This window comes from Gavia stellata, chromosome 3 (assembly GCF_030936135.1).
Source record: "Gavia stellata isolate bGavSte3 chromosome 3, bGavSte3.hap2, whole genome shotgun sequence".
In the NCBI taxonomy this organism is placed as follows: domain Eukaryota; kingdom Metazoa; phylum Chordata; class Aves; order Gaviiformes; family Gaviidae; genus Gavia; species Gavia stellata.
This window is the reverse complement of record NC_082596.1, coordinates 73,323,251-73,350,041: the sequence shown is the minus strand read 5'-3', so window position 1 is coordinate 73,350,041 and position 26,791 is coordinate 73,323,251. Positions and strand designations below refer to the sequence as shown.

Genomic DNA, 26,791 nt, shown 5'->3' with positions numbered 1-26,791 from the left:
TTTTATCAAGGCAACTGGAAAAAGCTGACACATTGGAGACTCACAAACCCTTCTCGTGGTCCGAAAGCATTTTGCATAAGCTTTACCTCACTTTGGGCAGGCTTAAGACAGCAATTGCCTGCAAATGCAGCACTGTACTCCACTGCCCACTCTGTGCATGGGCTAGGTCCCCCATCTCCGAGAGTACAGCTTGTATTTAATTGAGTCTTACTCAGCTTTTTATTTTACACTTCCCAAATGACTGCACACTGCAGGACTCAAAGGCCTCTGTGATGTATGGGACTCAGTGACAGTACTCTTCCCAGCCTTGCATGCTTACTACCTCCTACGGTTAGCAAACCCAAAGCTTGCCACATTTTGTCACCTCCCACGCACTCGGGCACCAGGCCCAGCTCGGGGCCGCGCAGCCAGGCGAACTGAGCTCCCCCGGAGGCCGGCTCTGCCGCCAGCCATAGCCAGGCCTCCGAGAAGGGGCCCGGGCTACCGCAGGCCGTCGGGGGGCGAAGCATTGAGGAGGCAGGCTGCTTCCTACGAGGCTCGCCCCAGCTGCTAAAGCGCCGGCCTCGCACGCCCGCGATGGAAACCTTCACAAGGGGAGGCCAAACCGCCGTGACCACCGCCTCCCCCGACATCCCCTCGCTAACGGCCTCCCTGACAGAGCCCGCCCGGGGGGGATGGGACGGTCGCGGCGCTGCTACTGCGCATGCCCGCGTGCAGCGCCGCCGGCCAGCGCCCGCGCCCCCACGGCGCGTGCGCGGAGCTGCCTCGCTCCCCCTCCCGGTGGGGGGGAGGGCACGCTGTGCCGGTTCCACCCGCCTACGTGCTCAGCCCGAGCGCGGAGGGGCTGGGAGGGGGAAGAGAAATGGCCAGTCTGATGCCCGCGGCGGCCTCTTCTCCCGCTGGCACCCCATCCCGTAGCAAGAAGCGCCCGGCAAGCCCGGGCACCGGCAGCGGCCCCGCCAAGAAAAAGAAAGCGACAGTGCTGGGCGCCTCGCAGGTAATAGGCGCGGGTCGCCCAGCGCGCATGCGCGGGGACGACGACCCCCCCCCCCCCCCCCCCGACGCATGCTCGCGAGAGGCGAGCGGGGAGCGCGTGTGCCTATGAGGAGGGCGGTTGGGGCGTGCCCGCCAGCAGGGCGGAGTGTCCGTTGCCTTCCCCCGGGCGTCGGGTGCCCGCCGGCGGAGGCCGTCGCCCCGCTCAGTGCCCCCGGGGCCCACTGCTGCCTCCCGCCTGGCTTCCTACGCCCCCCCTTCCTCCTCCTCGCCAGTCCTGCCCCTGGCCGGCCTGGGAGCTGCCGAACCCTAGGGAAGGGCTGGACGCTGGGTGCCTGGTGCTGAGCCGGGGGCTCCGGTGGGCCTCGGCTTGGCGGTTTCTTTCCAGGCGTATGAACGCCGAGTTTCAGGCCTCTTCTTTAATCCCCCTGTGGTTGTGTGCCCTCCGTGTATACAGCTAAACGGGTAGTATGGCTCTCATGCCTTCTTCAGTCGAGTGTGCAACTAAGAAGCAAAGCTTAACCGAGATTCAGTTAAAGCTGTGTTTAAAATCCCGTAACTGTCGGTGTTGTATGTGTTGATGCTTTCTGATCAAACCGTCTTGCAGTTCATTTTTTTCTGTGCGTGCCTTTAGCAGCTTGCTTTGTACCTGACATTATGCCATACCTCAGCTCTGTGTGTACACCTACGTGCACAAACCTCTGATGGTGCATGATGATTTTAATTTGAGGGAGTTGATCTATCGTGGAGGAGGGAGTGGCACTTGAACGAGCACAATTTGACAGCTGCTAGTTCTGTTGTGTACAGCTCAAATACAATTTTGCATTATGCCCTTCTCTCAGTTGAGCTAAGTGGACCTAAGAGTTAAATGTGAAATGAATATGTAACCTCAGAGCCTGAGTTTTGGGCAACAGGATCAGAGGAGGAAGAAGGACTGTGAATGTGAGTTTGTCCTGACCTCCTACCCCAAGTCACAGCGGGTAGTGCAGCCTCTATTTCTGCATCGTGTGACTCCACAGTGCAGCTCCACAGACCCATCCCCAGCTGACAACATCTGTCCCTTGATCATGAGGTAGCATCTCATGCTCCAAAACTAAGGCCTGGAAGAGGTTCAGAGTCGGTGTGTATATGACATCTGTATTGACTTTAGATGCAGTATGCCTGGTGGTCAAAAAAGGGTGGAAAAAAATGGTTGCTGTGTGTTGTGTTGTCTGTCTGCCCCCCCCCCCCCCCCCCCCCCCCCCCGATGATTCTTCTCAGTAACATTTCATGAACTATAACAGTAGCATAGCTACAAAGTATGCACTACTGCCAGTTAGGTTGCTTATTTTCATATGAGCCATCAGATCAGGGGAACGTTTCTGCATTTTTCAGCAGATCTTCTCTATGGACGATTAAAAGCCATTGTGCACACACCAGAGCACAGACACAAACTCATTCTGAATGATGCTCTTGTAACATTTGTTTTCACCCTGTGGCATTTACATAGTTTCTTTTCCTTTTCTGGTGGGCTGATCCCTAGGAGAGGGAGTATGAACCATAGGGCTTAATGTAGCTAACAAACTGCACTGCAACTGTGAAAAATTACTGCCTGGCATGATCATGTTTGACAACTCTTTCAAGGTCTGCTAGAGATAACACTCTGGATTTTCCAGCACAGAGAGGACAGCTCTGTGCATGTGTGCACATGTGTGTGTATGTGTATGCAGATAGAAAACATTATATACTTATATATAATTTAAATTATATATAAATTCTCCACTGCAGAAAAGGACCTGGGGGTGTTGATTGACAGCCAGCTGAATATGAGCCAGCAGTGTGCCCAGGTGGCCAAGAAGGCCAATGGCATCCTGGCCTGTATCAGAAACAGTGTGGCCAGCAGGAGTAGGGAGGTGATCGTGCCCCTGTACTTGGTGCTGGTGAGGCCACACCTCAAATACTGTGTTCAGTTTTGGGCCCCTCCCTACAAGAAGGACATTGAGGTGCTGGAGCGTGTCCAGAGAAGGGCGACGAAGCTGGTGAGGGGTCTGGAGCACAAGTCTTATGAGGAGCGGCTGAGGGAACTGGGGTTGTTTAGCCTGGAGAAGAGGAGGCTGAGGTGGGTGTTGGTCTCTTTTTCCAAGTGTCAAGTGATAGGACAAGAGGAAATGGCCTCAAGTTGTGCCAGGGGAGGTTCAGGCTGGATATTAGGAAAAATTTCTTCACTGAGAGAGTGGTGAAACACTGGAATAAGCTGCCCAGGGAAGTGGTGGAGTCACCCTCACTGGAGGTGTTCAAGGAACGTGTGGATGTGGCATTGCGGGACATGGTTTAATGGGCATGGTGGTGTTGGGTTGATGGTTGGACTTAATGATCTTACAGGTCTTTTCCAACCGTAGTGATTCTGTGATTCTGTGAAATGCGTACAAAATCTTCTGTATTTAAAAAACTTCCCCAAACCCTTCAGCCTCTTAAAACTGCTTTCTGAAGTTCACACCAAACTTAAGCCTATGGGCAACTTCCAGTGTTACAAGACAATCCATGACTTCTTACTCAAACCAGGTTTTGATAGTGTGTGATAAACAGTTTTTGCAATTCTTCTCACAAGTGATTTCAGTGGAGAAAGGAGTAATTTCTCAACATTACGTCCAAGTCAGCATATGCATTCACTGAATTCAGCAGTGCAGATCAATCCCATAAGGAAAAGAAAAAAATGAGTCTCACAAAATGTGTAACCTCAGGAATGGGACAAGAAACAGCTCGTTGATCTTCTAGCTATCACATTTAATGTTGCTGACTAGCTCTGGAGCGAGCCAGTTCAAACAGAAATTAAATGGGGGCTTTGCGTTTTTTGAGTTAGAAACATTGATCATTGGGCACTTTCTTCTGCAGTACCTTATTTAATTTTAATCTCCAGAAGTCCTTATAAAGTCCTTAGTTAATTGCTGAGTAATGTACTTTTTCTGGATAAGGAAACCTGTGACACAGTGAAACACTCAGTAATTCTAGTCTGCTGAGCTGTTCAGAATATAGCCAGTCAACAAGCACTTAATGCTTTATTTTATAATTTGTCCACATTTAGGTGGCTCAGCCAGTCAGGGACTAGGTCATCCATGAATTTTAAATACTTTTTCTGAATATGTCATATACTGAGTATCCAATCATTGTGGGATATTATTTTATTTTAATTTTTCCACTCTAAACAGGTAACATTCTTCATCTGGCAGTCTGATAGGTACACACCTTTAATACGCATCACTTTCAGCACAGGTTTGGACGTAGCACTTATTACTCCTCTGGCTGTTCACTTTCCTAATTAACCTCTTTGATATTTTTTAACAGCCTTTTACAGCCTATTTTCAGCCTTTCAGAAGCCAAATAGACCATGCCATAACTCAGCACAGAATGGTTTCTATTTTAAGTAAACTGACATTGTGAAACAGATAGAGAAATAGTTAATTATTTCCTTGGTTAATTAGCAAACGATAGGTAAGAGGATCCCTACCTAGAGCTTCGTAACTACTTGCAGCGGTCAACTTAGGATCTGGGGACTCCCCATTATATTAACTGGTAACGTCTGCTGAGAACCTTGTGCCTGGCCAACATGAAAATACACTTCACATTGTGCTAGCTGTGAACTTATCCACATCTGTGATTCCATCATTGTGAAATTAAACAAAAAGGGGTTTTTTTAAGTCTGCAAATCACATAGTTTGTTTTTCTTTTGCGTGCTTTATGTCACAAGTAGCTATCACAGTGCTCGCCCTGAAAGACATGCTGGTCTGGTAAAACCGTAGATTTCAAAAATGTGTTTATTTTTTTATATACCAAATTTGCTTAAGTATAGCAATGTCATCAGCTAGATTGAGTAACTGTGTATCCTACAAGAAGGCACAATTATTACACAGCATACAGATTTTTATAAACCCAGTTTTGATTATGTTTCTCCAACATATGAATTGCTACATTCTCTAAGATAGACTTTAGGAACATTACCAAAAAACATTCTTCATCATTTGTATGAGTTACCGACCCAAAGGTATTGAGTCATGTTTGTTTTGGAAGCACATCGCACATAGGGCTTGTCAGTCATGTCTACAGAAGGAGACACATGCTTTTTGGATATAATGCCTGTATTTACCAAATGTAAAATTAAAAGCGAGTTTACAGGAAAGCATGATTGCAAATTGATTACATCACTTTCATTAGCATTACACAATTATTCCTCCCATGCAGTTGTGCCACTGAAAAATACCTCAGTCTTTGCTGCAGCAGAAGATTTTTAATGTTGAGGATTGTTATGTATATATTTAATATACATAACATTCATGTGTCAAAAGCAATGCTGTTTAGTGGTTTACATCGCACCGTTCAGTCAGATGTCCTTGCCCAGTGATTCCCCGTAGCTGCTGTGCTGATTCAACTCTGCTGCTGACTCTTGTGCAGACTTGCCTCCAGGTCTCTCATCTTTTTAATTACTACCACTTCAGCTGGGATAGAATCTTTGACATTGATCTTAAAATGCCACCAGTTCCTCTACCTTAATGTTCACGTCATTATTTTTATAGATTATAAAGCAACAGGAAGCTTTTAAAAGAGTATATTCTACATCAGGATGTAATTGATGAAGCAAAATGCTTGCCCAGGACAGCTAGCAAGCTTTAAAGATAAAATTTGCAGTGAGACAAGAGAATTATTTGAAAAAAAAAAAGTCTGATTTTGTCAGAGGGCAATTAAAGAGAAAAAATAGGCTAAATATTATGGTAATGTATATTTGCTTACATTATTTTTGAAGCAACTTCAGACATGCATGATGAAGTACAATAAATGCCTTACTTTGAGAATGACATCATGTTTCATCTTACATTTTGAATTGATGTAAACTGCCCTGTAAACTACAGAAATATGCAGAGAATGCTTTTTGCTTCCTTCCTTTCCATCATTGTAGCAACAGCAGGTCTTGGTACTATTTAGAAAATAAAGACTGAATTTACTCTTCTGCAATGGTATTTAAGAGTTAAATTATTAAATATATTGGTTTTATCTCTAATTGTGAATATTGCAGCAGTACTACTGGCAACCTTCATTTTATGTAACTAGCTCTCGTATGTATACTTAACACTTTCTGTATTTCTTGTTCCATGCTTAAAAACAGAAGCTATCCAACAATAATAGAAAAAAAAAGTCAAAAGGGTTTAAAGTTATCATCCTCTTAAATAAGCTCCTCTCATGCACAACGTGAAAATAAAAGGAGCAACTCTAAGATATGCTTAGAACTCCACTTTTATTTTAAATGTAACTGAACGATGATTTTTTATATTGTAAACCGAAGATCATCAGATTAGAGTTCTGATAGACAGCTGTATGTTCAACAAGAAGACTTAAATATATACATATTAACATGGTTACGGTTATGTACTCAGAAGCTGTCCACTAAAGACAGAGAGCTTATCCTAGTACATAAATAGCACAGAATTGGACTCTAAACCATCAGTAAATTTAATCAATTCTCCTGTTATGCTATTTTACCAAGCCTATCACTGTTAAGTAGGAAACCATCAAATCAATTTTAAAATAACTTTGTTTTAAAGAGTCCATTTGATCTGGCTGTAATTTCCTGAAAAATGAGGTTGGGGAGAATGAGTTTAACTACAGAATCGGTGAGTACCACTACAACTACTGAGCTGAACTGCTGCTCTCGCCATGTTCTGGTGGGACAAGCACCTGCTCTAGTGTGTCACAGTTTAATAACTTTCTGATCTGAAATTAAAAATTACGTACTTCCGAATTCAGACCTTGTATACTCCAATCAGTATAACACTAAACTTAGTCTAATTATTATAACACTATTCCATATAAGACTTTCTGTAACAGAAAAGCATGATTTTCCTTTGTAGTTGGAAATTTAATAAACAAGCTGAGTTTCTCACCAATCCACCTGCTCTGAAAGAGACAGCAGGACCCTGATACAGCAGGATAGTAGGGAGATGTAAGTACATATGTATTTGCCAGTTTATTAAAAAGCTACCACGTCTTTATGCTCTAGACTACACTTTTTTTTTTTTTTAAACATCTCTCGGCCCTTAAGGTTATGACAGTAACTGAAAATACATGAATTTAACCTATGAAGCAGTGCCAATCTAAAGATACTGTTCGCCTGGAACAATATCTTTAAAAGACGTAACGTGATCCCAGGGGATGTTAACTCAAACCTAATTGAATTTATTTAAATGACGCTTACATTGAATAAAGTATAGCTAGTTGATTGCTAGTTGCTGAGGTGAGCTCTTCAAGTTCAGCCACTTGCACCCTTATTCACAACCCTACCCAAGAGTCTTGGCTCTTACAAAACTAACTCAGCCAGTTTAAAACAAATTGCCATGTCTTAACAAGAGTTTTAGTAGGTAGTGTTTAAATTGGGATAGCTACTCCACAGATAGGTAGCATACTGTGGCATCACACTGCATGTCACCAGACCACAGAGCACTGAAAACCTCCAAACTCGCAGTTCTCTGTATGAAGCACTTAGAGCATCACGACTTAGGTCTCCTAATCCTTTCAAACACACATGACCACAAAGGTACTTTCTGCAACAAAGCAGACAGTGAACAGCTGAAGTATTAAGCATCTCTTCTTCCGTGGGGTTTTTGTACGCTTCCCAAAAACCCAGCTTGTTTTCAAGCAGTCCACTAATGAGAGCCAGAATTATCCTAAGGTACCAGTTTTTGTCACTTGCACATTTGAAGTCAAATCTGTTAAAGAACCAGAATTTCTCCAGTCCCTGATGGGGAAAAATGGTAATTAAAAGACAATTAGCAGATTATGTAGGAAATCTGGCAAAAGTTACAATATGTGTGTTTTAAGTTTAGCTTTATTTTTTAAAAAAAGGAATTGCTTTTATAAAGCAATCTAGATTAAAAAAGAGACTGTCAAAACTGAGAGTTAAGAATTGGCTTTGCTTGACATTTATCACATATTGAAGGCTTTACATGATCTCTAATCATAAAAGTATGTGAATTTCCAAACCAGTCTATGCCAGTCTCAGAGAATTGCCAACCCCCCAACCAAATGTGATTAGATTTTAGATTTAGAGTAAACACAGATGTGTTGTACTGTAGAGAGAAAGGCAAAAGCATATGTGTATTGACTTTCACTATGGGCGTCAGTATGCTGCTGTCATTTTTTTTACCCTTCTCCCCTTATCCTAGTAGAGAATTTTAATTTTTCCTTCAGCTAACAGAAAGTGGGGAGTCTTACTAGGGTCAAACTTAATTTCAGGATTCATAATAAACGTACAAGAAACTTAGCAGACATAATAAAGATGGTTCACTGCTTCTACCATAAGGACATAAAATAGGATGGATTATTTTTTGAAAGAGAAAGAATAATCTAAAACACTGTATGCATGTACTTTAGCGTGACATTTTGTCTGAGAAGTAGCGCTCCTAAAAAGCAATCTCAGAATCCCGTTAGCTCATTAAGTGTTCAGGTTAACAGAAGAAAACTCGGAATAACTTAACTGTCTAGATATTGCAGATTTGAAGAGGTGTCAGACTGTTTTTCACATTTTTGTAAAGTGTAATCCCTGTGTTAGGTAATATTTCAGTTCTTGCTTTAGCAAGGCATTAGTAGTTATAGAAATGTATTAATGGTAGATTAGAAGGGCAAATAGAAATACTAATTTTGTAGCCTGTGAGGGTTTTGAACACTTTTTTTTAAGCATTCCAGGAAGCCAGAATGGAGACATTGGCTATTTATTTAGACCTGCAGAAAGCCATAAAAGTTGTGACACTCGGTGTTGTGAAATATACCTGGCCCTTACAGCAGAATTCATATCCATCAACAGTGTGTCTTGTCTCACTGCAAAGCACACCCAGAACTTCAAGGGGCACAATTAGGCAATTTACTAGCCTCTCATGATCAAAAAGGAAGGAGTCCCAGTCTCCTATCTTCTTCACTCTTACCCACCTCTACAAGTCTCAGCTGCATGCTCCTGCTGCCTGCATCACGCCAGCTCTGGTACTCACTAGACCTGCTCAGCCACTGATAAGAGGTCATCAGTCAGAAAACTAACTTACCAAACCTTCCCCCTCTCCCAGGAAGCTGCATTGTCTCCTGCTGTATTGGTGAACTAGACTGATTCACAGGGAGGTCTAACAGGTGTTGAGGTAGCCCAAGGAAGAAACAGGACTGCATGGCAAGGAAAACCACTTTTCCATTACAAGTGAGCTATTTCATGAGCTTAGATACTCTTTAACTGCAGGTTTCATTAGTTTACCGTAACAAACTAAATGAAAATTGGAGCAGTTCAAGATCTGATTCATTAGTAGATCCAGTGTCCCTGCCTGGAAGAGGAAGACCTGGAGAGTTACAGCTTCAGCTGTCATACTGCTTGTCTGTTAGTCTCTTAAGTGTCTTAGAATTGATTCTACAAACTCCAGCAAGCTCTGTGAGATGCCACTAAAATACGTTAGCAGGAAATACTACGGTCTAGTCCTAATTCTACTTCTCCCTGAAGATTTAGGCAACTCTTTCCACTTGGGATTCAGAACCATGAACATCTGCCTTTCTGAAAGCAGATATTAAATTCATTCTTTTAAAAGTAGAACAGAATCATAGAATTGCTTAGGTTGGAAAAGACCTTTAAGATCATCAAGTCCAACTGTTAACCTAACACTGCTAAGTCCACCACTAAACCATGTCCCTAAGCGCCTCATCCACACGTCTTTTAAATACCTCCAGGAATGGCGACTCAACCACCGCCCTGGGCAGCCAGTTCCAATGTTTGACAATCCTTTCAGTGGAGAAGTTTTTCCTAATAACCAATCAAACCTCCCCTGGCGCAACTTGAGGCCATTTTCTCTTGTCCTATCACTTGTTGCCTGGGAGAAGAGACCAACACCCACCTCTCTGCAACCTCCTTTCAGGTAGTTGTAGAGAGCAATAAGGTCTCCCCTCAGCCTCCTCTTCTCCAGGCTAAACAACCCCAGTTCCCTCAGCTGCTCCTCATAAGTCTTGTGCTCCAGACCCCTTACCAGCTTTGTTGCCCTTCTCTGGACACACTTACGGCACTGATACCTGCTTTTTATATCATGCGTCCTTACAAGTGCTTGCTGTGTCCTCCACTTGAAGTTAGACCTGTTCCTACCACTGCCTGATGGGATTCAAACCCTCGTTTTCCCCACACACACCCTAACCACCAGGCTGGAAGCCAGTCTGGTGTGGTGGGAGCGCAATGTGGAAATGTTTTCTCCTCTACAGCCAAGGATGGAGGTTCTGTCTGTTCCAAAGAGAACGACTCCGTAGTCTGGTATTGAACACAGTTGTGAGAATGGTCTGCTTACGTATTTTAGGTATTCATTTCTGTTATGTGTTTTGTATAATGATAATTTTCATGCAAAATACACAGTTGTGCGAACAGAGATCAGAAATCTTTTCCTTCCAAAACTCTAGCCAAAAAGCTATATAGTCATGCCATCTAATAACATGCATTTATGTTGTAATAAAAATGCATCACTCTTAATTCAAGAAACAAATTTTAAATGGATAGAAAGAACCTATTTTGTGAGTAATATGTAATTAAACTGTAGAGTCCATCATTCTAGGAGGGGTGAATATGTGTAATTACATGTTTTGTTATCATCCTGCCCCAGGATGTAAGCACTGGCTGACTCGGAAAAAAAATTGTCCTTGCTGATTATAAGACCCCGCTGTGGATAAGGAGCATTTTGGGGAATTAAAAGAGAAATCCTTCTGTAAAGCATTGCAGGCCATTGCTAGGATTTACCACAGGAAGAGAGACTTCTAGTATCATATCTATCCTTTTATCATTTATTAAACAGAAAAACGATTGTTTGTATATCGTATGTCCTTAATTTTCATTAAACAGGCAAAATATTGCACTTCTGTGTGCTTCCGTGCACAACCTGCCTAGTATGTGAATTACATAAAATCTGACATAATTTAAAAAGATAGCTCATTTTGCAAACATCCACAGGTCTAGAGGTGAAACCATCTACGCAGTTCTAAGCAAGTTAGGTTTTTTACTTTTCTGCCCTTACAGTGTTGGCATGCTTGTAGCACTACTTAGCCCTGTGTTCGTAAGGATGCGATGTGCTTATCCCAACAGCCTTATTTACTGCTTCCTCAGATTTATGCTTTTCTGAGTTAGTGAAAGAATGAGAAGAAGGGCAGAAAAGGCTGAGACGCCTGTGATGGTTTCTGCATAAATTAGACAAGGTTTACAGGTATGGATAGCATCACTTAAGTGGTACAGCTGGAAAAATCAAATAAGCTTTCAAGCATATAAGTCTTTTTTCAAATCCGAAAATGAAACAGCAACTTCCCCAGCTAAATACAGAACAACTGCTTAGAGTTTGGTTAGGTATGTATCAGGTAGACCATCTTTGAAGAAAAGGTTAGTGGCATCCCAGGAGTACAGGAGATGTTAATCAGAGAAGGGAGAGAGCATTACGAAAACACTCATCATCTAGGCGAAAGGAGGAGGGAGCTAAAACCCTGTAGGAAACTGCGTGGAAGTTACGTGCTGTAAAAACAGTCTTTCTGTTGAGTCAGTGGTGTATTGGTATGCAGTCCATCCAGAAGCTTGTCTTAATTTTCCAGATAAATAGGTACATTTAATAAAAGATGACCCCTCTGCCTAGAACCTTTGTTACATTTATGCCCTGAAACCATCAGGACTACAGCAAAATACTTCTGAAATGGAACATGCAGAAATTAGGGCAGTAATTAACGTGAGTTATATGACTGCTCATGACCAAAAGAGCTTTTTGTTAATAAACCCAGTATTTTCTATTTTATAGGATATTGATTTCTAACTAGGGAGAGGGAAGGTTGCCCAGAGAGCTATGGAATCTTTGTCCTTGGAAGCGTTCAAGACCTGCTGGGACAAAGCCCTGAGCAGCCTGGTCCAAGGTCAGTTTTGGCCCTGCTTTGAGCAGGAGGTGGGCTAGTGTTCTCCTGAGACCCCTTCCAGCCTCAATGATTCAGTGTTACCGTGTCTCATTTCAGACAGCTGATTTATGTGATTAAGATGCATGCACCCTCTCCCTAGTCAAGCAGTCATACACTCTTTCCTTAGGCAAGTCAGGGTACCTCAGTTGGGTGCTTTTCCCCATAGTGTGTTAATGAAGCCCAAAACTCAATGACTACATTTAGATAGTATTAATTCTCCCTACAATGTAAAAAATGGTTATATTTAGTAGAACTGCTTTTCCCTGGGAGGAACAGCATAATGTTCTTAAAGCAAAATTAACTCTTAAAATCAACAAACTGGAATAGGAGAAGGACATTTTTCCTTGACATATACACAGTGTGTTCAGGCTCTTCAAACCAAAGCAGTTAGCTGGAAAGTCCTTATTCCTTAAGTTGATTATCTTTGTTTACATAGTCCAGAACTAGCAATGCTAGTTTGAGTCTCACATTAATGACCTTAAATTTTCTAAACTCAGAAATTCCATTTTCTCCTTAATTTTTGTTCAACTTACTTGTTGAAGCCAGAATCGCCTTTTGTTGCAGCCACAGAATTGCCCTTTTTATCCTTCTCCTTTCCATCTGTCCAAAAGGTATTTTTTTTATTTGCTAAATAATTCACTGTGGGAAACTTCTTAAAATATCCTGTGTTAAACCCATCACAAAATTTAAATACTATGTTTCCCTCTCATCTACAATCATGGATGTGATACCAAAACTTTACTAATTCCAGCGTAGTGGAAAAGTCAAGTCTTTTAATAGTTCTGTTTTGTTTCAAGTCCAGCAAAAAAGGCAGTCGGGAATCAAGTTTATATGCCAAACACTGAACTGTCTGGCACTTTTCAGATGTGCTGCAGTTCCTCAACTTCAGTATATAGTATCAAGGTGAAGTGTATGGCCACAGAACTTACATAGTTAAGTAAACAATCACCTATTTGTACAAATGTTTCTGCAGAAATATTTCAGAAATTTGCCTTGAAATTAGCATCACTATACAACTCTCTCCTCCCTTTTCCTCCTGAGCAGCCTCAAAATAGTCTACAATAGATATTTGTATTACCTTATTTTCATCTAAATTAGAATTTGCCATATGTTTATTTTGGTTCAGTCATTGTTTTTTTTCATTATCCAGTTAAATGTAGGTATCCTTGGGATAATGCACCTACAGTTTTGCTGAGTACGAGAGACCTGGTGTGCTATTCAAAGCAGGAATGGTTGGTGTTGAGTTTGCTAAATGAAGGAAAGTGGATGTAGTTAGTATTCAGGGCATGTACAGCCAGATTTTTTTTGTCCCATAATATAAGACAAACAATAAAGATGACATTTGTAGTCTGAAAATTTTTATAAACTAAGGTATAGTTTCTTTTCTTGTCCTCTTTTAAAAACCTTTGGAGCATCTGATACAATTACTGCTCTCTGATACATTATGCCTTTGATAACTTTTTGAAGGTTTGTAGAAAGAATGTTTTTATTCTCAATTGCTTTAGAAGTGGAATGTTCCATACATCATTGGGCCTAACGTTTGTCTTTCTGACATTGTGTTTGGGTATGACAGTCTTAAGTTACTGTACACAAATGGAAAAACCTTCTTCTGTTTAGACTGTAGTGCTAAGCCTTTGCAGTTATCGACATCTGAATGTAAAATTTGACTATTCTAATTCAGGTCTATTTTTCCTAAGAAAAATAGATAGAATAGGACTCTGGAAGAAAGATACACACTGTCTTTATTCGAAACTAATTAATTGCCTTTCCTTGAAGAAATGTTGTTTTGGTTTTGTTTGTTACTCAAACGTTGTTTCCTGTCAAAATGGATAATGTTTTACAGAATAAACTAGAATCATGAAACAGTATTTTTTGCAGAATGGAATTGCTTTCCCATCAGCCATAGGAGCCAATATCTTTTTGCTTTCCTTGTCCCTGGTTCAGTCACATGCAGATGAATGGACTTGGATCTTTCTCCTGCCTTGGCTGAAGCCTGTTATTCGACAGAGGGATTTTGATATGCTCCCTGAGCAGCATTACAATGTTAACAGCACATAAGCATATTGTAATCCTCCAGTCTTTTCTCCAGAAATACTTCGACCTTAACTGTTCTATATCAAATAATGTATTTCAAAGTTTAAGAAGCAGTTTAGCCAAAGTCCTTGACTGAACTGAATTCTTCTGACAGAGAAAGGAACGTACTGGCAGTTCTTACAAAAATTCAATTGTGATTTACTCGAGACTTCTTTGCTAGTATGCTTCCATCCATTTTCAGTCTTAAGGCCCATCAATTTAGAAGACTTTTTTCCTCTTGGGGAATCAAAATATTCTGTTAGCTAGACTCAGTTTTACCCTTGGTGAAAGTATGAACTAACACGTGCCTTTTCATTCCATATATACTGAAATTTTTAGCTCCAGAGCTGCTTCAGCGTGCCGTTCAGCTCATGAATTTGTCCAAGTTACAATTTTCTTAATAAAGAAAACTGTCAAACGTTATAAACAAGGAATAGTCCCAATCCACCAAATGAAATCTAAAAGCGAGAGATCCTTTGCAATTATTTAAGCCGAAGGGAGCTTTGTGGCAAATGCAAATTAAACTCAGCTTTTCTGGGATAGTGTGAAGCTATTCACAGTTGCATCTCAATTACATTTTATTTGAGGCTTTTCCCCATAGAAAATAGTAATTTTTTTCCCTGAAATATCTGTAAGTTATAAAACTTCGTCTATCATAGTGCTTGAAAGTTTTTAAATGGAAAAACATGTTTGGCATCTGAAATCTCTTGAGAAGAAACCAAAGCTTTTTATTGAAGCTTGTTAGTCTCTTTCTGTGTTTGAAAGTTTAATAATTTTGAACAGAACAAAGTAAACTTGAGTTTTTCTGGATTTTTTTTTTCTTAAGTGAGCAGTAGTACCAGTAAGAAGGGAGGGAGTTCTTGTGTCATGAAAGTGCTAGGTTTTTTTCCCCCCTAGGTTTTCAAGAAATGTTTGAGAGGTGGGGAATGTAATTAAAATCTTATTCTCCCTTTGGCTGCATTTTTAATTTTGAATTCAAACCCTCACATAGCGTAATAGAGCTTTGCTTTAGGGTGTTTTATACCTCTATCGAAGTGACTAAAGTAATTAGTATTTTATACATTTTGGTAAGTATTTTGTCACTGGAAGCACCAGTGCAGGTGAATGATAATGGTTTGAAGCTCAGGCAGTGACGGGACCCTAAATGAGAATGTTGCCTTTTAATCAAGAGCACTTGGAGTCTATGGTATTGAAATGCCCTAAAGAGAACATAGAAAAGCCATCCATCACTTCGTGACAGTCCAATCTTTTAGTGCATGAGTAAAATTTTATTCAGCCTTTCTAAGGCAGTTGGAATGTAAGATGTTTTAACTCACCTCAAAACAGCAGTGTAAAAGTTCGAAAGCATAATGCACAGATCGCTTTCTGGACAGCATATGTGTTGTTATGTATTATCTTTATTTATTTAGATTGCAATGGAAATGTTTTCCATGTCCTGCTTCAAACACGTCCCCCCTCCCTCTTATATACCCAACAGGCAAGATTATTTCTAAATGTTAGTCCCATGTTTGGAGTTAATTTGCATAGTTGATTAACTGTTGATGCTCAGCGGAAATACTCAGCAAGTTAGAGGGAAAGAACCTGCTGCTTTCGGAAGGGCAGAATTTGTAAGTCCCGCACAGAAAAGTAGTTTGACACATAACTCCGAAGTCCTCTGGGGAATGCTTAGAAGAAGCTAAAGTACAATTAGTGACATATACTTGGAATTATAAACTATTATTATAATAATTCAACAATCTAATTTCAAGCTTTGTGTTGTTATGTTTAACAACCCTCCCTCAGCTGACTTAATAAGTGAAAGCAGCATCAGCATCTGAGGACAATGTCGTAATTTAAACAAAATTATTTTTAGAGTCAGGCATTTGGGAGATTTACTTTTGATCTCAGTGGAAGCAGAAACCTGTACCAGGAACCTTGTTGGTTGAGTTGGCGATGATGAAACCCATTGACTTAAATGGACTTACTCCCAATTGACACTGTATGCATGACTGTCTTGCCCACTCTACTAGCTGCTTGAAATCAAGGACTTTGAGCTGCCCTGTGCTTAATACCTCTTTTCAGCTGCTTACTACTCAGTTTTTTTGCTTAGCAAATTGAGTTTTTCAGTACCCTGTGGAACAAAACTTGCTGTGAATATGCATTCCTTCCTGGCATTTGAACATTTTCAAGCTGAGATGCTTTTTGTCCTACCCCAAAATAAGGTAGGACCTTCTGTGAAGGGAGGATGTTCCTAAACTGCTACCATGTACCAGAATGCTGAGAAAGAAAAGACTGGGAAAATTGTACTGGGCTTCCTTTTAGTGAGTGGAAAGGAAGAGGGAAAAAGTTTTTCCTGCTGAATCCAAGAACAAGTAAAATGCAACCAGATGGTTAAGACATTTATACATGTTACTGAGTAAGTCTTTCCAGCAAACCTTTCTGTTGCAGACATGGAGAGAGTTAATCTTGTTCAACAGAGTGCTGTTTCTTCAGTCTTACATTGTTATTGAGTCTTCAGTGACTTTGCTTTCAGAAATACACTGTGCTAATAACATTGGTGATGAGAAATTTTTTAGCTATCATTTTAACTTGAGCTTAAGCACGTCTAATTCTGACACCTTTCTCTGTGAATTGTTCCCAGCAATGTAAAGAGCTGCATTTTTATCTGCCAGAGTGTATGTGTTCAAGCTTTAATGGCTCCTGTCATGTCATCATGCAAAGTTAAATGAATTAAATATTCAGAATGTGGAAGAGCCTATGCCAAGCTTGTTATACAGTGAGAGCTAATATATTAATCAAACAGCTTAATATATGTTCCAGTATGAGCAGTATTAGCTGGAACTCTGTTAAATAGCTGACATTCAAAGTCTACTACCAATTTTGAAAAGTCTTCTCATATCATCTCTGCTGTCATCTACTGACATTCATGCTCTGTTTTCACATGGCATTCTCACTCACTGTAATTGGCTGCTAGTGAAAATACAGGTATTATCCATCTATTTTATAAATTACCATTTTCTTTCCTGGCTGCATGCCACAGCTTCGTCAGGATGTCACAGAAGTTACACACAGCTAAAAGCTGAGTAAGTTGCTACAAGTTGGATATTGCTGCTTTAGAAGTAACCAGCTACAGGAATAATTAGACATATACCATTATTTGAGGCTGAGTTAAAACAACTGTGTCAATGAAATTAAGAATGTCATCGTAGTATTATTGTGATTATGAAAATCAGCTGCCAAAAGTAAGTAAAAGTAATTTAAACTATTTATTGAACTTTGCATACAAAGGTTGGAAACAAGTGGGTTTCTCAGCAAGCCAAACTGGGTGCTTGGGGCAAAGTTATCACCACGTGTGAGGGCTTGATTTAGAACCAGACCCCTCTTATTACTTATTTTTCAATAGTGGCATACAACCCCCTAGTCATTACTGTAAGACAAAGCCAGAGTACCTGAAATACTGAACACAGAAGCAAAACCAAACCAAAAATCTACATGTTACCACCTTCATCTACAATTGCTGTGTTCAATATAGTATTAAAACTGACTAATGAATGAGTGATTTGAAGAAAACGAAACAGAGAAAAATCAATGTTTACAGTATTGTTTTTGCTCCCTTAGCCTAGAAACTCCCTTTCCAGTTATTTATGCATTTAAGTTTTGCTTTGCCAACCTACTGTTCAGTTTACCTTCTATTTTTAAATTCTGTTTTACCGTGTAAAACTGTAACATCTGGTGAAAATGGCCACTGACAATCCTAATGTACTTTCAGTGATGTGCAAATCCATTTTTTTTCTAAGCCATGACATGCATGGTATGCAGTGATAGGATGCCAGAAATGCACAAATTTATGTCTTTGTCTTTTTAAATGTTTTTTATACTTGGTAAAAAATCCTGTTAGCCTAAAATAATGAAAAAATATTATAGAATATAATTCAAAAGTAAATAGCTAAGAAATGATACTTCAGCATATATCAGTCACTCTGTTATGCAGTTTTAATCCTTGCTGGGGAAAAAAAAAGGAATGATGATCAAGACAAGCACTTTCATAATAAGGTAATTCCACTTGGTATTTAGTCCCATCACAGACACCCATCCCAAACACTACAATGCTGATTCTACCTAGAAATAGCCAAAACAAAGAATTTAGCTTCCATGGTCTACAAGTTTTGCTTGTCCTCTCCCTAAATAAAACCAGACAGATGGAGCAATCTTTGGAAATCATGTGAAAACCAATACATCTGTGGTAGGGAATTTGGAACAGAATATGTTGAAAAAATTAATAGATCTACCAAAACCTAAGATTGAAAGTAGTATGTGAGTAGGCAGCCTCCCAATGTGTGTTTTCTCCCAGTACAGACAGCATATACAGTAGGGTCCAAACTAGGCTCATTCCTGGGGTTTGGCTTTATTCAAAAGAAACTAGTGTTAAGGTAGCAAAGCTTAGCTCAGGTCTATTCCCCAGACTTGGCTGCTCTTACAACAAACCTCTTAGGACTCCCAAGTGTTTGCTGCAGGTCTTCGCTCTCTCACACATTTTTGCTGCCTCCTAATCAAGTGAAGTCCTGAGCCAGCTTCCTCACTCGGCGACTGTCACCCAGTCCTAGTATGTAACAGGGAGGACAGTGTCCCACCCAGCTGGGATGCACTGAATACTCAATAGATGGTCTTGTGAAAAGAAACGCAAAAAAGAAGCAGCACCCCTCACTATTACTCCCATCTATCCCAGGAGGGATAGAGGTTGCCGACCTGTCACACTGTGGTTGTACTTAAAATTCAGCTAAAGCACATAAACACTTTATAGAGGGAATAAAATTGCACAAGTGGTCCTATAAGATGCCTTTGACCCGCTGTCTACAACTTTTAAAACATGCCATTCCAGTCAAGGTTGGTCTACACCTGGCTGAGGAGGATACCGGGAGGAGGAGGACAGAGGGAGGTAACGTGAGAAGTAGTGGCAGCATGGACTTCTCTGGAGGTTAACAGCCAGAGGAAGAGTCGATGGGAAAGGATGAACGTAGTTACTGATGGCTTAGCTGCAGTCTTTACTGTAGGGTTTTTATTGTTATTTGGGGTAAAACTAGCATAGGCACATTCAGCTGTACTGAAATCACACCTTCATTTGCCAGTGCAGATGTACACTGTAAATGTAAAGCCACTCCAAAGTCTTTGTTGCTATAATCTTCAACAGCCTATGGAGGGATACAGACTGCTTAGTGACTATTCTAGCATAAATTCCCTGTAGCCCTAGTTACAGAAACCACCATTTAAAAGACACAGTTTAGTTATAAAGTGCACATTAAAAGCTGCTTCACTGTCTCTCTCCTTGAAGTGTATATTGAGCTCCCCATATAGGATGTTTACATTACAAGATCAGTTAAAAAGAAGCTTTAAAGAGGCTATCCAGAGTTTCATCCCATGGTTACACTTTCTTTCTAGCCCTACTGCAAAGCATTTGGGATTATCCTAGGATGCTGGGGGTGAGGGAGTTAGCTAAGAGACTGGCTGGGTAGAGAAAAATGTGCTGGGGACTGGCTGTGAATTTGGCAGGAAGGGGAAGTTACCCCACAACATGACTTCGGGTTACAGCACACATTGAGCAGTACACGTTCCCTGGTGACAGGCACTTCCTCACTGTGCTCACGAGACCGCCATCACTTCATAGCACTACAAAGGGGATTTCAATTCATTCCTGTTTGTTTGCCCCAACACATGACAGTGAAGAATGAACTATCTTCCAAACTAAATGACCAAGCAAACAAGCACGTTTGAGAGAGATTTGTTCAACTAATGTTAAAAGTTAAAAATTATTTTTACTGTACAGTAATTGTTTACTGAGGAGGCTTCTTTCAGGCTCTAAATAATGTTTTGTATTTACCACTGTATTATTTACAGTCAAGCAACATGGGTTTTACAGTACAAAGGTAGATCCCTACTGGTTAAAATTAATTTGGCATTCCCGCCCTTAAAAAAACAAACCTGAAAATAAATGATATTTCTTATGCTTTAAATCCTGACATTTTAAAACATAGGCTGGACAGATTTGTAGATTGTTGAGACACTTTCAGTTTGTGGCTGAAAAACTGCAGAGGATATCTGCTGAGACTTCTGCAGGTTGCATGGAAAGAGCATTTCAAAGCTCTGTACTTGCTGGAGTTCACTCCTCTGTGCAGTAGCACATTATTCTGGAAGCAGTGCTTCTACTCAACTCTTTAATGTTTTTCCAGAAAGAAAAGCACATTAGCTGAGTATTTCTCTTCCACAGTGCTACTGCTACTGCTAAAAATTTTCATAGAAGCAATATTGAGTGAGGGAACTGGCATGCCTCTACAGTATGTCTTTACCTCAGTCCCCAGCATTTAGCTGGGATCATAGTACTCAGTCTTATTTGCTTCCCAGTCTGTCACAGGGCTCTGAAACCATGGTATCATCAGTTGCATACCAGTGTGGTATGCAAGCTGCTTTACAGTCCTGCACACCAGTCTGCACCCTTTGCCTTGGAGAGGAAAGCACTGCTCTCAAATTGTCCATGACAGATCCGGAAGCTCCTGCTGGTGTTATGTCTCAGTGGGACTGGAGGATGACTTGGGTGTCCACGTGGCCCAGAAAAGCAGCTGCTGCTCCAAATCCTGCTGCCTCTGCCACTGTGCAAGGGATACTAGCACAAACAAAATTAACATCTGGCCTGTAACGTGACTTATCGTGACTCTTAGCAGCACTAATACCTGAAATCCCTTAGGGGTTGGTCCGGAAAAGAAACGACATGTAGAATTTACATTCAGGAACTGTCCTGCCAGGAACAGTTCCTTACTTTCCTTCCCAATGCGCCGGCAAGATTAGCACTGAATCCACACAGAAAAACCTAGTGAGATATGTAAATGTACCCAGCTGCAGAAATTAAGGACTATATGTATAAGGAAGCTTCTTCCCCTTTACTGATAAACCTTTTTTATTTGCTCTGCCTCAAAATACTAGGTACTGTTTTGAGATATTGTTGAAATGCTACTCAAAACCTGTTTCATAAACAACAGAATATTTAGGAGAAGATCACTGAAAGGACAAAAGTGATAAAGTAGTTAATAAAAAACTGTAGGATGGGATTTAAAACTGACCAAATAGTACCAAATGAAAGGCAAGAATGCTTTGAAGGATAACTGTGAGTGCTGATTCCTCCACTTAAAGAATTTACACTGATAATGAGCAGTATCACAGAAAATTTATTCATCAAAAATAATCTTCTATCTCAAGCCTTGTCTTTCCCAAGATTGACTTTAATGTTTGCTGCTGAAATCTGAAGTGCTGGAAGCGTGCATGTGCAAGAATGTAGTTTGAAACCTAGCAACTCATTGTATAAAGCCACTTTACTCAGGATTGCTGAAGATATTTTCTCTGCTCACCATCACATAATGCACACGTTTCTAAACATCCATCTGCATTTGTTCTGTTTCTGTGACAGTCACTGCCTTTTAATGTTGTCCTCAGCAAGGGAAGAATCAAGTTTAAGCTACAGACTTGAATGTTGATTCCACTGATGTTGTTACGACAGTATCCCCTGTACTATGAGCTTACAGAGAACTGACTGTTGTTTTGAAAATAGATCATCTCTATTCATATATTTTAATAAGATACTAGAAATGTGACTATTTTACTTGAATGCTTCTTTATACCATACTTCGAATATTTAAGACCTCTCTTTGCTATGTTAAAAACAGGCACTGTTGAATAACTATGTATTTCCCCAAGGAAGAGTTCAACTTGCCTAGTTCCTAATCCTGTAATTACTTACACATATCGTTAAGAATACAAATTCTTCCTTTGTAATCACATGGAGAAGGATATGCTGAATCATGTCCTTTGCTATATAGTCTCAGTTTCTAGAAGTATTGCCATAATTCGCTAATAATAATGATTCTTTTTTCTGAGTATTGTATCAACACAAAAGGTTTTGCAGTGCAGGTTTTCACAGGAAAACATTTTTTTGTTCTAAGTATTATCTGTCTGAAGATAAAGTAAAGAAACATTTAACTACTCATTCAGTAAGTATTGATTTAGCTTTTAGCCAAGCTGTTTGTTCTTCAAGAAAAAAGAATCAAGGTATGAAATCCTATTGATGGAACTGCCAAACTCAATGGCAGAATTCTCATTGGCTTCAGTGTAGATCAGGATTTCACGAGAACATTTATGTATTTAGCATGGGCTAGTTCTGGTAGTGTGGAGACATACAGGGTGCTCACAAAATAAAAAAACAACATAGACTTAGCCATGCAGAACTATAAGAAATTGGTTAGACTGCCACACAACTTTTTTAGCTTTCCAATCACACTCATACCTTCTCCAGCTGCTCTTCCTGCTAAATAAATAAACCATAAAGAAAAGCCTAGAAAACACCAACTAGTACCACTGTAGATTTTGTGAGGCTTGTATATAAAAATAATATATATAATAAAATCTTTTTTTCCCCTCAGTCCTCACTCAGGCATGATTGAAGCCACATATGGAGAACAAACTGATTAATCAATTATTCTTTAGAACCTTGACGAAAAACTCTTTATAAATTTTATATATTCCTGTTAATGCTGTAATACTGAACATTCTGAAACAAATCCAATGTACATTTCTGCTGTTTCTGGTTTTGTATGCTGTCTTGCACTTTATAGAGATGGCTTTCATTAATACTGAAATAAACCCAATGCTGCTTTTACTCAGTAGGCTTTGGCCACTCTATTTCCCCTCCTCCCCTTTATGTGTCAGTTGTAAATTGCTTGACAAATATTCTGTTTCATGCTTCCCCACTGCTGGGATGCAGCATCTTTAAAGATTCAAAAGAGATGGAAAGGCTAAAAAGGCAACAGGCAGGTAATACAGCAGACAGCTCAGTCTCTGGTTAAACTTGCTCAGAGTAACAAGCAGTAAGACTGTATTTTTTCCTCAGAGTGCGGGTGGAGAGGCCATGAATGAAAACAAATTTCTGAACACAGACTCCAGCACAGGATCAGTGGAAACAACCATCAAGCCGTTACCGTTTAAAGATCCAAACTTCATCGTAAGTATATTATTTTAACAATTTGAATTTTTAAACTCTTGAAATAAAGCATTAACTAGGATTCTATTTAACCATATTGCTAATGTAAATTTTAAGAAAGTCAGCTTCACAGCCAAATAAAATGTCGGCAATTTTTAAGAAATTCACCTCAAGACCATGCCACACTATGGTCCAAAGTGCAAACTATATTATAGCATGAAAATGGCAGTGGTCCAGAGACAGAACTATTAATAAGTTCTGGAACAGAGTCAGAAAACCTACCACATGAAGGTAAGTGCAGAAGTTTTATGGTGTGGTATCTCACAAACTACCACAGCTAGAGAGGAATAATTTATACCAATGTGAATGTAGGAATCCCATCTCCCAGTTCCTAGCCAAGGCAGGCTGCAAAACAATTGAACTAGAAATCAGCCAGAGTCATCAGCAACTGGCATTTGCTCCTCTCCCAGTCCCTGAAACTCTTAACAGACCTGTGATGTCTGTTCTTCCAGTAATTGCTAGATTTAGAAGCAAACGCTCCATGCTCCTCAGAAGCCTGGCTTGCTGGCATTCAGAAGTCATGTAAACTCTGACAGCTGATGAAATACAGGCTGCTAAAACACTCTGAGGTTTAAACTGGGGGAGAAGGTGAAAGAAGACTACAGCTAGTAATGCTGTCACTGCTGGGTTTGTTTTTAATATCTTTTTATCTTGCTGTTCCAGGGCCAACTCATTGGCACACTTTACAAATGCTTTCTACGCAAGCAAACTTCTCAGACTGCTGGTCCTAAGCCAGTACTTGGAAAGAAGGATTTTATCCCAGATTTCATTCTGTATGAATAAGATACAATCTCCCACAGCATAAAACCTGAGTAATCGGGCATCGCACAGCTCACTAAGCACAGGTTTGGCAGGGGGTATAAAATAAACCTCTGACTTGCAAGTTGCTCTATGTCTGCTTTGCAGACAACTTCTGTCATGAGAGGGGCATTCAAACGACTGTATACTTTGCTCACACTAATCCTCCAGTGAGCACCAGCATCTTTGAGAAACAGGCTTATTGGAAAAACTCCCATTTGCACCCAGAGGCATTCCATGTTGCCTCCATATAGGTTTTAAATAGCCATGAGGCCTTGTGCTGATCTTCAGTTCTTAGAGGGACGTCACCGTTTCCAAAGAGGCAATACTAATGTCTGCATGCTTGAAATAATAATGAATGTACAGGGCCTTTGGCAACTGCTGCAGAAATAATAGGCAGTTTTAATAAAAACATGAAGTTGTCTTCCCTGATACAGTAACTAATTTGAGAAGAAATGTATTGAGTTTTAACTAGCTTTTTGCTGGTATGAACTAGTAGTAACAATTTGGATGACTTTTTGCATCCTTTCAGCCTCATTTACTTAAAAGGAAGAAAATAAATAAATTCATGTCTATGTCTCATAAATATGCCCAGGTTTGAACCATTAGCTCATTGCAGAGGATAGCCTTAAAAGCAGAGATCAGGAAGAAACTACCTTTTTCTAAACTTCCTGAATAGAATTTGCATGCCTTGGCAATGGGGAAGGGGAAGAAGACCTTCTGATGATTGTGTAGAGCAATGAATAGCTCCACCTTGTCCTAGCTCCAGCTTTCCCTGAGCTTCACTAGTGCAGAGGTAGCTTGGTTCATTTGCACTTGGCAGTCATTGCCTTTTGATTGTAGGTATGTGAGGTGATACTCAGCCCCATTCCTAGGAGGCATAAGTTCATATAAACCCAATAGTTGCTTTTGAGAAACCAGATTACTGAAAAAAAAATCATTATGCAATACGGGATTTGGGGGAAAACTCATGTAATAAATTTGAATTAGTAATGTGGTAGTACATCTATTTTGGTCTCATATTCCAGCAGTCTCTATTTTACAATAATCTCTAGATCACTAAGGTGTTACTCTCAGAGCAAACATTTGCATGTACTTTCTATATTGGATATCCATTGCCAAAACCTGATATATCATCAGCTCATGAGCATCTTTCTTTTCTGAATATATCTTACATCTACAGAAAAAAGCTTTCTCATTGAATCCTTCCTCCTATCGTTCTCAGCAATTTAACAGGCTTCTTTATAAACCAATCACAGCAGAAGTGTGTTTGCAGAACTTTGCTGAGTTTTGATGAGGCTGATGTGGCAGGTAGTAATTACTAACAGAAATAACAACAACTCCCCAATTGTAAGAACATTTTCTTTTCTGAAGTAAAGCTGTAAATCTGTGTCCTTTGATCATTTAGAAGTAGTACAGTATGTTGTGCAGCTTCTGTCTCTGGAGGGACATAAATAAATTACTCTGTAGCAGTCATACTTGATAACTGAAACTGCCATTATAGTACCTGTGGCAAGCCTTCCATTAGAGTACCTTTCAAAATGCAAAATTGTCTTGGCAGCCAACATTCTATTTATTACTCTTTTTCTATTCTTGTGTCTTCTATCCTTTGAAAGAAAAATAAAATTTCCAGAAAGTTTCTCATAATATTCATTACATTTTGCAAGATCAGTTGTGTTTTCTACAGTCATGGATAATTTACAAGAGCTAGAGCTGCACCTGTAATATGCCATAAAAAGGAGAGAGAAAAATTTAGCTGTGTAATCACAATTTTCGACACAACTTCATAGTAATAAGTTCTAATAAGATGGGAAGTACGTACAGAATCCTGTAATCTCAGGCTAAACCTAACCACATTGATTTTCTATTTCCATGTAAAAAGCAGATTTTCATTTCCTTCAGTTAATCCTAAACATACTAGCTTTGACACAGTCCAAAAAGCTTTGTTTTTCTTTCAGCCAAGATTAAAGTGTACAGTATATTAGCCTGCTGATGAAATAAGTGAGGATAACAAATTGTTCATGACAAGATGAGACATATCAGAAAGACTACGAAATAGAAGTGTCATGTTCTGAAACAGTATTCCTTATTTATTTTGTCTCTAAACACCATATTTTTAATTCTAGCACTCCGGCATTGGTGGAGCAGCAGCTGGCAAGAAGAACAGAACTTGGAAGAACCTAAAACAAATTCTTGCTTCCGAAAGGGCATTGCCATGGCAACTAAATGATCCTAGCTGTAAGCTGCTTAGATGCTTTGCATGTATTTATAAATAATAAAATCCACACAAATAACTTTAAAACAAACCTAAATTATTTCATCAGTGCATGCAGTATCCTGCTTGAACAGGGTCCATTAGTACTAGTAAGACTAGTCCAATCACACTCACCAGCCCTAAGTGGAAAGTAGGGGGAAGCAAATAATTTGGAGTATTGTGAGAAAGTTCAAATACATTTGGGAAGAGAGTTTAATAAAGGAAATGTATTTATCCAAACCAGGTCAGTAACTCCTTAGTCCCATCAAGTTTTGTCACCTCTTCACTGCTAAGGAGCCTCCTCCTCTGCGTACAGCCCAAATATCTTCTGACAGGTGGCTGCTGCTTGATTAACTTAAATTTGAACTATTTTCAAATAGATTCTGCTAAGCCACATACCTGCAGTAGCTTAGACCTCAGCCCAAGCTTCCTATCCAGCTCCTTATCCTAGATTCTTGGGAGATTTAAATCCTACATCCCCTATTTAGTTCAGCACAGCTGAAACTACACTATTAACAGTTCTGATTACAGCTAGCTGGTATTCATCTACAGGAGCAGAGTTACAGCAGTGGTCTTAATCTAGATACTTCAAGTCTACTCGTAAAGCAGGATACAGTTGAGCATAGCTGGAGACAGAATGTGATCCTCAGATTTTTCTTAAG

General features: G+C 40.1%; 1 protein-coding gene across 1 annotated transcript in view; it reads left to right on the top strand.

Moving 5' to 3' along the window:
• Nucleotides 1-809: 809 nt before the first annotated feature.
• The window catches only part of INO80C (INO80 complex subunit C), a 33,109-nt gene continuing 7,127 nt past the window's right edge, over nucleotides 810-26,791 (top strand). Inside the window, exons 1-3 of the mRNA XM_059815560.1 lie at nucleotides 810-997; nucleotides 22,928-23,038; nucleotides 26,002-26,113. Of these exons, the coding sequence (XP_059671543.1) occupies nucleotides 863-997; nucleotides 22,928-23,038; nucleotides 26,002-26,113 (358 nt within the window). The 5' untranslated portion in view covers nucleotides 810-862. The remainder of the gene's footprint in view (nucleotides 998-22,927; nucleotides 23,039-26,001; nucleotides 26,114-26,791) is intronic.